Below are 12775 nucleotides of genomic sequence, written 5' to 3'. Positions count from 1 at the left end.
TCATTTCTGCTCCAGTCTTCGTCCCCTGCATCAACTAGTCATTTTACTTTTTTTCACCTCCTCAGTATCCATCCTCTCTTCCTACGGTGACTGCTGTGGCCTTGCCTTAGGTCACAGGCTAGGACAGCTGACCCTAACCAGCTTTGCTAACTCTTCACTTATGGGGTTGGGAGGCTCTACCCCAATGTGATGATACTTTTTGTCCTCACATTTCTGTGGTATATTTTTCTGACTATAAAAATAGTAAAAGTCTGTTCTCTATGTCTGCATCTCCACTGCTGCCCTGCAAACAAGTTCATCAGTACCATCCTTTTAGATTCCATATGCATGTGTTAATATACGATATTTGTCTTTCTCTATCTGACTTACTTCACACTGTATATTAGGTTCTAGGTTCATTCACCCCTTTAGGACTGATACAAATGTGTTCTTTATATAGTTTAGTAATGTTCCATTGTGGGGCTTCCTTGCTATCTCAGTTGGTAAAGAAACCACCTGCAAGGCAAAAGACCTGGGGTTCAATCCTTGAGTTTGGGAGATCCCCTGGAGAAGGGAATGGTAACCCACTCCAGTATTCTTGCCTGGAGAATTCCATGGATGGAGGAGCCTGGTGGGTAATCCATGGGTTGCAAAGAGTCAGACAAGACTGAGAGACTAACACTTTGTAATGTTCCATTGTATATATACACTTCCATATTTAAAATAGATATCAGTTGCTCTATTTGCTATTATTTTCTCCCATTCTGAAGGCTGTCTTTTCACCTTGCTTATAGTTTCCTTCATTGTGCAAAAGCTTTTAAGTTTAATTAGGTCCCATTTGTTTATTTTTGCTTTATTTCCATTACTCTGGGAGGTGGGTCATAGAGAATCCTGCTGTGATTTATGTCAGAGAGTGTTTTGCTTGTATTCTCCTCTAGGGGTTTTATAGTTTCTGGTCTTACCTTTAGATATTTAATCCATTTTGAGTTTATTTTTGTGTATGGTGTTAGAAAGTGTTCTAGTTTCATTGTTTTACAAGTGGTTGACCAGTTTTCTCAGCACCACTTGTTTTTTTTTTTTTTTTAATGTATAACCACGCCTGACTGGCTTGTTTTATTGGAGAAGAGGACGTGGAGTTAACAATGTGAATGAAGACAGTTGGGACCTGAGGTTGGGAAGAACACCCTCTCCTCCCCATACAAGCCCACTGCCCCAAATAAAAAATAACCAACTATGGGAGAGCAGCTGAGACAGTGACTGGGGGGCAGGGGAAGGACCATGCGTGTGCTGGGAGGGCCCAGAGGCAGCAGCTGCACGAATACATGAGTATGTCTCTGAATCTTCCATGTAGGTCTGTATAAATATATAGATATGCTGTTCGCTTGTCTCCCCTTCTCTTCCCTCTGCTCAATGCTGTGTGCTGCGGTCCCAGCTCCTCTTTCCACATGAGGGCGAAGGGAAGGGGATGATGAGCAAGTCATCACCGGATGGCTATCAGACCCACACCCATCAGCTTCTGGATCTTCTGTGCTATCACAGGATTCTTTAAGTGTTCGTTGAGCGCCTGTGGGTCCTTCTGCATCTGCTCCAGGATGAGCCGCATGGCCGGGTCACTCATTATTTGCTGCATCTCCGGGTCGGCCATGGCCCGCCGCTTCACATCCTCGGGGCTGTTGTGTCGGTTGTACTGGGCCATCATGCAGCAGTGGTAACCATCTTCGGCCTCCTTGCAGCTGGAGTCCAGGTCGAGTGCTTTCTGGTAGACATCCATGGCTTTTGTGTAGTCCTTCATTGCCTCCAGGGCGGCTGCTTTCCAGGTATAACCCTTGATGAAGGTCGGCTCCAGCTGGATGCACTCCTCACAGTCCTTGAGCGCCAGCTGGAACTCCAGGAGCTTGGTGTAGCAGGCAGCTCGGTTGCTGTGCAGCTTGGCATCTCTGGGGTTCCGTTTAATGGCTTCTGTGTGGTGCTTCATGGCCTGGGGGTAGTCCCTTTTCTGGAAACACTCATTGCCTTTGTTCTTCTCCTCCAAGGCCAGGTCAGGGTTTATGTAGGCCAGCCACTCTTGCTCCTTCAAGATTTTCTCTGCCTGTTGGCATCTCTTGAGCACATCTGGGGTTCGGTGCTCCGCCAGAGACTTGTTGTAGAAATGGATGGCATCCTTGTACTTTTCTTCTTTGAAATAAGAGTTGCCAATTCGTGCATAAGCTTTGGCAGTCTGCCGGTAGTCTTCCCGTTTTTCTCACCCCACTTCAATGGCCTTCTCACAGAGCTCCCGGCACTGACCATAGTCACCCTTTTCGAAGTACACGGCTGCTTGGTTGGTTATGTACTTCATGTTGGTGGGATCCAGGTCCTTGGCTCTGTCGTAGTGCTTCAAGGCTGTGTCAAAGTCCTTCTTCTTATAGGCTTCATTCCCCAGCTCTTTTTCTTTCAGTGCCTGCTTCTTATTCTCCAGAAGATCTTCTTCCATTGGCTCTGGTTTTGTCTCCTTTTTGGGAGGAGGTGGTGGCGGAGGTGTTGCAACCTCCTCCTCTTCATCCATACTGCCCAGATCAACTCCGAGCAGGACGCTAAGAGTAGTCATGATCCGGGGATCTTGCAGTTTCGTGCCCAGGTCGGACGGCTTGTTCCGCAGCTGCTCGATCAGTTCCCGGTAGGTAGGATCTGCGAGCAGAGTCTTGGTCCTGGGATCACTCTCCAACTTCTGGTACAGATTAGGCATGTTGAAAGGGTTCATGAACTTCCTTTCTGCCAACCGTGCCCCCATATTCTGGAAACCTTCTTTGAGCTGAGGATTGTTTGCTTCGTGTTTTAAACCCTCCTCATAGGTTTGCTTGGCTTCTTCAAATCGGTTTAAGAATTCAAGAGCCACTGCTTTTTGTAAATAACCCTTGCTCCAGTCAGGCTTCAGGTCAACGGTTTTGCAGCCGTCCTCATAAGCCTTCTGGTAGTCTCCTTTCTTGGCATAGGCCGCGGAGCGATTGCTGTAGAGCACATGGTTCTGGGGGTCTAACTTAATGGCTTCAGAGTAGCACTGGAGTGCATCATCAATGTTGCCAGCATTCAGGGCCTTGTTGCCCTTCTCTTTGAGCTCATTTACCTGCTCCATAGCCCGGCCCGGAACCCCGTTGAATAGACTCCATCGGCTCCGCATTCCCAACCCTCAGCACCACTTGTTAAAGAGATTGTCTTTTCTTCATTGTATATTCTTGCCTACTTTGTCAAAGATAAGGTATCCATAGGTGCGTGGATTTATCTCTGGGCTATCTATTTTGTTCCTTTGATCTATATTTCTGTCTTTGTGCCAGTACCATACTGTCTTGATGACTGTGGCTTTGTAATAGAGCCTGAAGTCAGGTAGGTTGATTCCTCCAGTTCCATTCTTCTTTCTCAAGATTGCTTTGGCTATTCAAGATTTTTTGTATTTCCATACAAATTGTGAAATTATTTGTCCTAGTTCTCTGAAAAATACCATTGGTAGCTTGATAGAGATTGAACTGAATCTATAGATTGCTTTGGATAGTGTACTCGTTTTCACTATATTGATTCTTCTGATCCATGAACATGGTCTATTTCTCCATGTATCAGCTCATGCAGCTTGATTCCAGAAAAATAAATGATCCAATCAAAAAATGGGCCAAAGAACTAAACAGACATTTCTCCAAAGAAGACATACAAATGGCTAACAAACACATGAAAAGATGCTCAACATCACTCATTGTCAGAGAAATGCAAATCAAAACCACAATGAGGTACTATCTCATTCTGGTCAGAATGGCTGCTGTCAAAAAGTCAACAAACAATAAATGCTGGAGAAGGTATGGAGAAAAGGGAACCCTCTTACACTGTTGGTGGGAATGCAAACTAGTACAGCCACTATGGAGAACAGTGTGAAAGTGAAAGTGAAAGTGAAGTCGCTCAGTCATGTCCGACTCTTTGTGACCCCATGGACTATAGCCTACCAGGCTCCTCTGTCCATGGGATTTTCCAGGCAATAGTACTGGAGTGGATTGCCATTTCCTTCTCCAGGGGATCTTCCCAACCCAGGGATTGAACCTGGGTCTCCCGCATTGTAGACAGACGCTTTACTGTCTGAGCCACCAAAAAACTGGAAATTTAGAACTACCATATGACCCAGCAACCCCACTGTTTCATAGTCATACATGGTCCCACTGGGCATACACACGGAGGAAACCAGAATTGAAAGAGACACGTGTACCCCAAGGTTCATTGCAGTACTGTTTACAATAGCTAGGACACAGAAGCAACCTAGATATCCATTGGCAGATGAATGGATAAAAAAGCTGTGGTACAGATACACAATGGAATATTTCTCAGCTATTAAAAAGAATACATTTGAATCAGTTCTAATGAGGTAGCTGAAACTGGAGCCTATTATACAGAGTGAAGTAAGTCAGAAAGGAAACCAATACACTATATTAACATATATATGGAATTTAGAAAGATGATAACAATGACCCTATATGCGAGACAGCAAAAGAAACACAGATATAAAGAACAGACTTTTGGACTCTGTGGGAGAAGGTGAGGGTGGGATGACTTTAGAGAATAGCATTGAAACATGTATATTACCATATGTGAAATAGATTGCCAGTCTAGGTTTGATGCATGATACAGGGTGCTCGGGGCTGGTGCGCTGGGATGACCCTGAGGGATGGGATGGGGAGGGAGTTGGGAGGGGGGTTCAGGGTGGGGAACACATGTACACCCATGGCTGATTCATGTCAGTGTATGGCAAAAACCACTACAATATTGTAAAGTAATTAGCCTCCAATTAAAATAAATAAATTAATTTACCAAAAAAATAAAATAGATGGCAAGTGGGAATTTGCTGTGTGACACAGGGAGCTCAGCCTAGTGCTTTGTAACAATCTAAAGGGGATGGGATAGAGTGAGAGGTGAGAGGGGAATTAAGAAGGGAAGAGATTAGAGATATACCTATGGCTGACTTATGTAGATATATGGCAGAGAGCAACACAAACTTGTAAAGTAATTATCCTCCAATTTAAAAAAATCAGGTATTTAAAACACTGATGAAAGAAATCAAAGAGGACACTAATAGATGGAGAAATATACCATGCTCATGGATCGGAAGAATCAATATAGTGAAAATGAGTATATTACCCAAAGCAATCTACAAATTCAATGCAATCCCTATCAAGATACCGGCGATATTTTTCACAGAACTAGAACAAATAATTTCAAGATTTGTATGGAAATACAAAAAACCACGAATAGCCAAAGCAATCTTGAGAAAGAAGAATGGAACTGGAGGAATCAATTTGCCTGACTTCAGGCTCTACTACAAAGCCACAGTCATCAAGACAGTATGGTATTGGCACAAAGACAGACATATAGATCAATGGAACAAAATAGAAAGCCCAGAGATAAATCCACATACATATGGACACCTTATCTTTGACAAAGGAGGCAAGAATATACAATGGAGTAAAGACAATCTCTTTAACAAGTGGTGCTGGGAAAACTGGTCAACCACTTGTAAAAGAATGAAGCTAGATCACTTTCTAACACCACACACAAAGATAAACTCAAAATGGATTAAAGATCTAAATGTAAGACCAGAAACTATAAAACTCTTAGAGGAGAACATAGGCAAAACACTCTCTGACATAAACCACAGCAGGATCCTCTATGATCCACCTCCCAGAATTCTGGAAATAAAAGCAAAAATAAACAAATGGGATCTAATTAAAATTAAAAGCTTCTGCACAACAAAGGAAAACATAAGCAAAGTGAAAAGACAGCCTTCCGAATGGGAGAAAATAATAGCAAATGAAGCAACTGACAAACAACTAATCTCAAAAATATACAAGCAACTCCTGCAGCTCAATTCCAGAAAAATAAACGACCCAATAAAAAAATGGGCCAAAGAACTAAATAGACATTTCTCTAAAGAAGACATACGGATGGCTAACAAACACATGAAAAGATGCTCAACATCACTCATTATAAGAGAAATGCAAATCAAAACCACAATGAGGTACCACTTCACACCAGTCAGAATGTCTGCGATCCAAAAATCTGCAAGCAATAAATGCTGGAGAGGGTGTGGAGAGAAGGGAACCCTCCTACACTGTTGGTGGGAGTGCAAACTAGTACAGCCACTATGGAGAACAGTGTGGAGATTCCTTAAAAAATTGCAAATAGAAATGCCTTATGACCCAGCAATCCCACTGTTGGGCATACACACAGAGGAAACCAGAATTGAAAGAAACACATGTACCCCAATGTTCATCGCAGCACTGTTTATAATAGCTAGGACATGGAAACAACCTAGATGTCCATCAGTAGATGAATGGATAAGAAAGCTGTGGTACATATACACAATGGAGTATTACTCAGCCATTAAAAAGAATACATTTGAATCAGTTCTGATGAGATGGATGAAACTGGAGCCGATTATACAGAGTGAAGTGAGCCAGAAAGAAAAACACCAATACAGTATACTAACACATATATATGGAATTTAGGAAGATGGCAATGATGACCCTGTATGCAGGACAGCAAAAGAGACACAGATGTGTATAGAGGACTTTTGGACTCAGAGGGAGAGGGAGAGGGTGTGATGATTTGGGAGAATGGCATTGAAACATGTATAATAACATGTAAGAATCGAAATACCAGTCTATGTCTGATGCAGGATATGACACGCTTGGGGCTGACGCGCGGGGATGACCCAGAGAGATGTTGTGGGGAGGGGGGTGGGAGGGGGGTTCATGTTTGGAACGCATGTACACCTGTGGTGGATTCATGTCAATCTATGCCAAAACCAATACAGAATTGTAAAGTAAAAATTAAAAATAAATAAATAAATTAAAAAAAAATAATAATAAAAAAAAAAAATAAAAAAATAAAAAAATCAGGTAAAAATAAACCAGTAATATGTGTTTATAAATTTTGGGAAAATAACAATTACCTTCAATCTCTCCAGCCCTATCCAGTTATAACCACCAGTATTAGATGAAAGAGACTTGGGTTCAATCCCTGGGTCAGGAAAACCCCTGGAGGAGTAAATGGCAACCCACTACAGTATTCTTGCCTGGGAAATCCCATTGACAGAGGAGCCTGGAAGGCTATAGTCCATATGTTCTCAAAGAGTCAGACAGGATTGAAGTGACTTAGCATGCACACATGGAAAGATGATGGATCATTATATTAAAATTAAACAACATGCTATCACAATATTGAACAGTGTGGACAGTTCCCCTAATATATGTTGCCTGAAACAGAAAGATAAAAAAGTGTGTGTTTGTTTTCTAAAATAGGTTGCTTGAATACACACATACAAACACATTAAAAAAAAAAAAACCCAAAACTATTCTTTTGTACTTTGAAATGGTACCTTTGAGATTAGCTCCATGACATCAATATGGATGGTGGGATTCTGAAATGGCTGAGGTCAAGTGTCAGTCCTTGACCTCATAGATGAGGTGATACAATGACCATCATGGGCACGAGGGCTGAAGTGGAAATCAGAGTAATTTGACACTCAGACATTTTGAGAAGTGACTGATTTGTCCTAAGGGACTAAAAGACTGCACAAGCCCATTACAAATAATATGAATATTATTACTTTATTCATATTACAGAAACTCCTCTGGATCTTTGGCCAAAATCCTGATATAAATGAACACAATAGAGTTTACTCTCTTACTTGTTTTCTATACTTAGCTCACTGACCTTAGTCTTTTTGATTAAATGGGAACCTAGTTCCCCTTGTGACAGAGCTATGCAGCATTATCTTATGTACATAGTTTAAGACTTTCTCCAAGTCTCTCTTAAAGTGGATTTGTGGCTATTCATTATGATAACAACACACGTAGGAAGATTCCCAGGTGGCACAGTGGTGAAGAATCTGCCTGCCAATGCAGGAGACACAAGAGTTGTGGGTTTGATCTCCTGGTCAGGAAGATTCCCTGGAGGATGAAATGGCAACCCAATCCTGGAAAATCTTGCCTGGAAAATCCCACGGACAGAGGAGCCTGGTGGGCTACAGTCCATGGGGTCACAACGAGTCGCACGTAACTGAATGACTAAACCACCATCCCCACCACCTGTAGGAAAGGGAGTTTACCAGACCTTTGTTTGATATTCAGTCACTGACTTGGAAGTAACCTTAATTTCTGGGGACCCATAATGGCACTATGGATATCCATCCAAATGGGTCCTTACGGAATTCAGAGGATAAAAGGAATTTAATCTGTGTCTCCTTAACAGTCAGTTCAGAAGGTTGGTCGTCAGACGCAGGCTTGCATGATCAGAATAGGCAGCTGGTCAGATCTCCACACTGGCCCTCAGACAGGAAGGGCTGAGGGGAAGACCCTGGCTCTCCCCATAGCAGGCCAATGGTACCGTATTCCTTCTATTACAGTGGGTCTAAAAGAGTTCTAGATCAAGTAGGGCTTTGAAGGCCTGTACCCATTCTCCCTCATCTCCCCTTCCATCCAGGCTGCCACATAACACTGCGCAGAGTTCCGTGTGCTGTACAGTAGGATCTTGTTTGTTATCTATTTTAAATAAAGCAACGTGAACATGTCCATCCCAAAGTCTCTAACTATTCCTTCCTCTCAATCTTCCCCCCAGCAAGAGTGGTATTTTTAAATATATTTGCAAATCTTTTAAATGTCTGGCTTAATAGACGACATCTCAGTTCTCATAGCTGCTTCAGCACTGTCTTTCCACTTTTTTTTTTTTTAACTTTTTTCCTTTATAGTGGAGTATAGCCCATGGACAATGTTGTGATAGTTTCAGATGAACAGCAAAGAGAGTCAGTCATATATATTGTATCCATGCTCCCTCAAACTCCTCTCCCATCCAGACTGCCACAGGGCATTGAGCAGAGTTCTCTGTGCTGTACAGTAGGTCCTTGTTGGTTATCCAGTCTAAATATAGCAGTGTGTACATGTCCATCCCAGACTCCCTAATTATCCCTTGCCCACATCCTTCCCCTCCTGATGACCATAAGTCCTAGAGAACGTCCGTGATTCTCTAAGTCTGGGAGTCTGTTTCCCACAGATGCTTTTTGGAATGAAATGGAGTATAAGTGAAGTATATTAGAAAAACTATGTCAAAAATCTTTTATGCTTTATTGGTTGAATAATATGCCATAATTTATTAGCAATTCTCTCACTGTTTTACATTTAGGTTATTTCTAACCTTATTAGCACACATAATGGTGAGACTAACGTTTTCATGCATGTGCTTTTATTCAAAACAAGAGTAGATTCCAACAAATTATGTTACTGGATCAAAAAATATGGAAAAATTAATAGCATGTGATACACTTTGTCAGATTTCTACCCTAAAGGCCAATTAACACTGACACCAGCAAGATGAGATTATCCATTTAACTGCTTCCTTGATAGTATTGGGAATTATCTTTACAAAAACACAATTTGTTTGTGCTAATTTATGAGGTAAAAATCATGCCTCATAGTTTTAATTTGAATTTATTAGTGAACGAGAACCTTTTCTATGATTATTTCCTAGTTGTGTTTTTTAGCTTGTGAATAATTTCCTTAGATAGCTTCCTTAGATTGGGAAGCTCTCGAAAAGATCGGACTAGAATGGTGGACTGTAGATGCATGGTTTCAACAGTAGGGATTTTTGCAGACAAATTGAGATGGAAGAGATCTGTGGATTATTACAAGTAGTTGCTTAAAACAATAGCATGGCAAAGTTTTTCTATGGAATAGGGGGAATTTGGGTCAAAAATCATAAATTACAGTGACAGAGAATGGTGTGTGTGTGAGTGCTCAGTCGTGTCTGACTGTTTGCGACCCCATGGACTGCAGCCTGCCAGGCTCCTCTGTCCATGGGGTTCCCCAGGCAAGAACACTGGAGTGGGTGTCATTTCCTCCTCCAGGGGATCCTCCCGACCCAGGGATGGAACCTGCATCTCCTGCATCACCTGCACTGGCAGGCAGACTCTTTACCATTGCTCTCCCTGGGAAGTCCCAACAGAGAACGGTATCCAAGGAATAAAGACTTTACTATGAGATGTGGATCGCAATAAACTGTGGAAAATTCTGAAAGAGATGGGAATACCAGACCACCTGACCTGCCTCTTGAGAAACCTGTATGCAGGTCAGGAAGCAACAGTTAGAACTGGACATGGAACAGACTGGTTCCAAATAGGAAAAGGAGTACATCAAGGCTGTATATTGTCACCCTGCTTATTTAACTTCTATGCAGAGTACATCATGAGAAACGCTGGGCTGGAAGAAGCACAAGCTGGAATCAAGACTGCTGGGAGAAACATCAGTAACCTCAGATATGCAGATAACACCACCCTTATGGCAGAAAGTGAAGAAGAACTAAAGAGCCTCTTGATGAAAGTGAAAGAGGAGAATGAAAAAGTTGGCTTAAAGCTCAACATTAAGAAAACTAAGATCATGGCATCTGGTCCCATCACTATATGGGAAATAGATGGGGAAACAGTGTCAGACTTTATTTTGGGGGGCTCCAAAATCACTGCAGATGGTGATTGCAGCCATGAAATTAAAAGACGCTTGCTCCTTGGAAGGAAAATTATGACCAACCTAGACAGCATATTAAAAAGCAGCGACATTATTTTGCCAACAAAGGTCCATCTAGTCAAGGCTATGGATTTTCCAGTGGTCATGTATGGATGTGAGAGTTGGACTATAAAGAAAGGTGAGCACTGATGAATTGCTGCTTTTGAACTGTGGTGTTGGAGAAGACTCTTGAGAGTCCCTTGGACTGCAAGGAGATCCAACCAGTTTATCCTAAAGGAGATCAGTCCTGGGTGTTCATTGGAAGGACTGATGCTGAAGCTGAAACTCCAATCCTTTGGCCACCTGATGCGAAGAGCTGACTCATTTGAAAGGACCCTGATGCTGGGAAAGATTGAGGGCAGGAAGAGAAGGGGACGACAGGGGATGAGATGATTGGATGGCATCACCGACTCAATGGACATGGGTTTGGTGGACTCGGGAGTTGCTGATGGACAGGGAGGCCTGGTGTACTGGGGTTCATGGGGTCACAAAGAGTCAGACACGACTGAGTGACTGAACTGAACTGAACTGAACTGATGGGGCAACGTACGTATTCTTTGATTGAAGTACTTTTAACGTCATTTTTGCATGTTTTTAATTTTCCATGGTTTATCAAGTTTTTGTGTGTAATTTCTTTCTCCTTTGACAGAACAACTAATCCTTGCTTATCAAGTTTCTGTCTCCCTTGGAAAATGATTGCATCAAGTGGATGTTCACAGATATATTAAAAAAGAAGTCTTTGATGAAAATGACAGACATCTGATCATGGCTTGACTTGTCAGTTAAGCTCACAGAAGGGACTCTTACAAATGAAACAGACTTTCTACACCTGATAAGCAACATTCTGTGACACGTTTACTTTTTTTCCCCTTTTTGATCACTTCTGTATATCAAACTTCTAGAACAGTACTTAGCATATAATAGTTTCTCAGTAAGTGTGTATTACATTGGATGAATCAAGGTAAACTTTCATTATTTTTATACCTGGGTGTCAAGAACTTTCCTATTCTTCACTTCATTATCCTAATTTGATTGTGTGATCATGCACTTTTATCAGGATATAATATTCTGATATAATGTGAGGATTATGTGCTTAGTCACTTAGTGGTGTCAGACTTTTTGTGACCTCATGGACCATAGCCCAGAAGACTCCTTTGTTCATGGGACTCTACAGGCAAGAATACTGGAGTGGGTTGCCACGCCCTTCTCCAGGGGATCTTTTTGAATCAGGGACTGAACTCTAGTCTCCTGCCATCTGAGCCACCAGGGAAGCCCTCTCATATAATAGTAATAATAGTAATATAAATATTATAAAAGTATAAAAATATAATTAAATGTAAAATTAAAATAATTAGGTAAAAATTAAAATTGAAATAAAATATACAGTTTAAATATAAAATTATAAAAACTATAATTATTATTGGAGTTCTATAATGTGCTAGGCAATCTTCTAAGGGTATTTCATACTTTCATAATTTAATCTTCCCAGTAACCCTATGATATAGGTACAATTACAATCATAATCCTTACGAACATTTAAGCTCTATTAGAGTATTTGGTCTTCTGTTCATTACTGTATCTGCATGCTTACAGCTTCCTCCATGAAGCTCTCCCATTAGGGCTCAATGGGTAAAATATCTGCCTTCAGTGCAGGAGACACAGAAGATATGAGTTTGATCCCTAGGTCAGGAGGATCTCCTGGAGGAGGAAAAGCAACCCACTCCAATATTCCTGCCTGGAAAATCCCAAGGACAGAGGAACATAGTGGGCTCTATTCCATGGGGTCTCAAAGAAGCAGACATGACTTAATGACTAAACAACAACATCTGCTCTATAGAAGCTTTCCCGTGATGAGATACATATGACCTCAACAGTCCAATCTACATCTTCAGTGTTTCAGATGGTTGCTTGTCCTGGCATTTGGCCAGACCCAGAGCTCTGCTGAGAAGATGTCTGACCTTGTTCAAGGGTCTTTTTGTCGTTCAAGAAATATGATTCTTTTTCTGGAAGACCATTTTATGTCAGGCTGCTGATTTTCCACAAAAAGAATATTAAGCCTGCCACTTCACTCTCTGATAGCCAAAGCAAATAGACTTTCAGTTTCCTTAGATGAGGAAACTGAGGCTCATGAGGTTAAATGGTTTCCTCGAGGCCACATTGCTAGTAATTGTGGGGAGCAATATTCCAACCTAGGTCTATGACTTGAGGTCCTCCTAACTGACAGAATAATGTCT

The 12775-nt window shown here is 41.7% G+C and overlaps 2 protein-coding genes across 2 annotated transcripts in view; both read right to left on the bottom strand.

Moving 5' to 3' along the window:
• Positions 1 to 12775, bottom strand: part of GALNTL6 (polypeptide N-acetylgalactosaminyltransferase like 6) — a 1480702-nt gene that overhangs the window by 324228 nt on the left and 1143699 nt on the right. The window lies entirely within an intron of this gene.
• LOC120855145 (stress-induced-phosphoprotein 1-like) lies at positions 1068 to 3139 on the bottom strand. Its single transcript, XM_040229857.1, has one exon. It carries the CDS (start codon positions 3134 to 3136, stop codon positions 2222 to 2224), a length of 915 nt encoding a protein of 304 aa, XP_040085791.1. The 5' UTR covers positions 3137 to 3139; the 3' UTR covers positions 1068 to 2221.

Source organism: Oryx dammah, unplaced genomic scaffold (assembly GCF_014754425.2).
Source record: "Oryx dammah isolate SB20612 unplaced genomic scaffold, SCBI_Odam_1.1 HiC_scaffold_1, whole genome shotgun sequence".
Lineage (NCBI taxonomy): Eukaryota > Metazoa > Chordata > Mammalia > Artiodactyla > Bovidae > Oryx > Oryx dammah.
The sequence above is the reverse complement of the archived record's forward strand: the minus strand, read 5'-3'. Positions and strand labels throughout refer to the sequence as shown.

Excerpts from the sequence above, each read along its gene's own strand:
- LOC120855145 (XM_040229857.1), bottom strand. The coding sequence starts at position 3,136 with ATGCGGAGCCGATGGAGTCTATTCAACGGGGTTCCGGGCCGGGCTATG.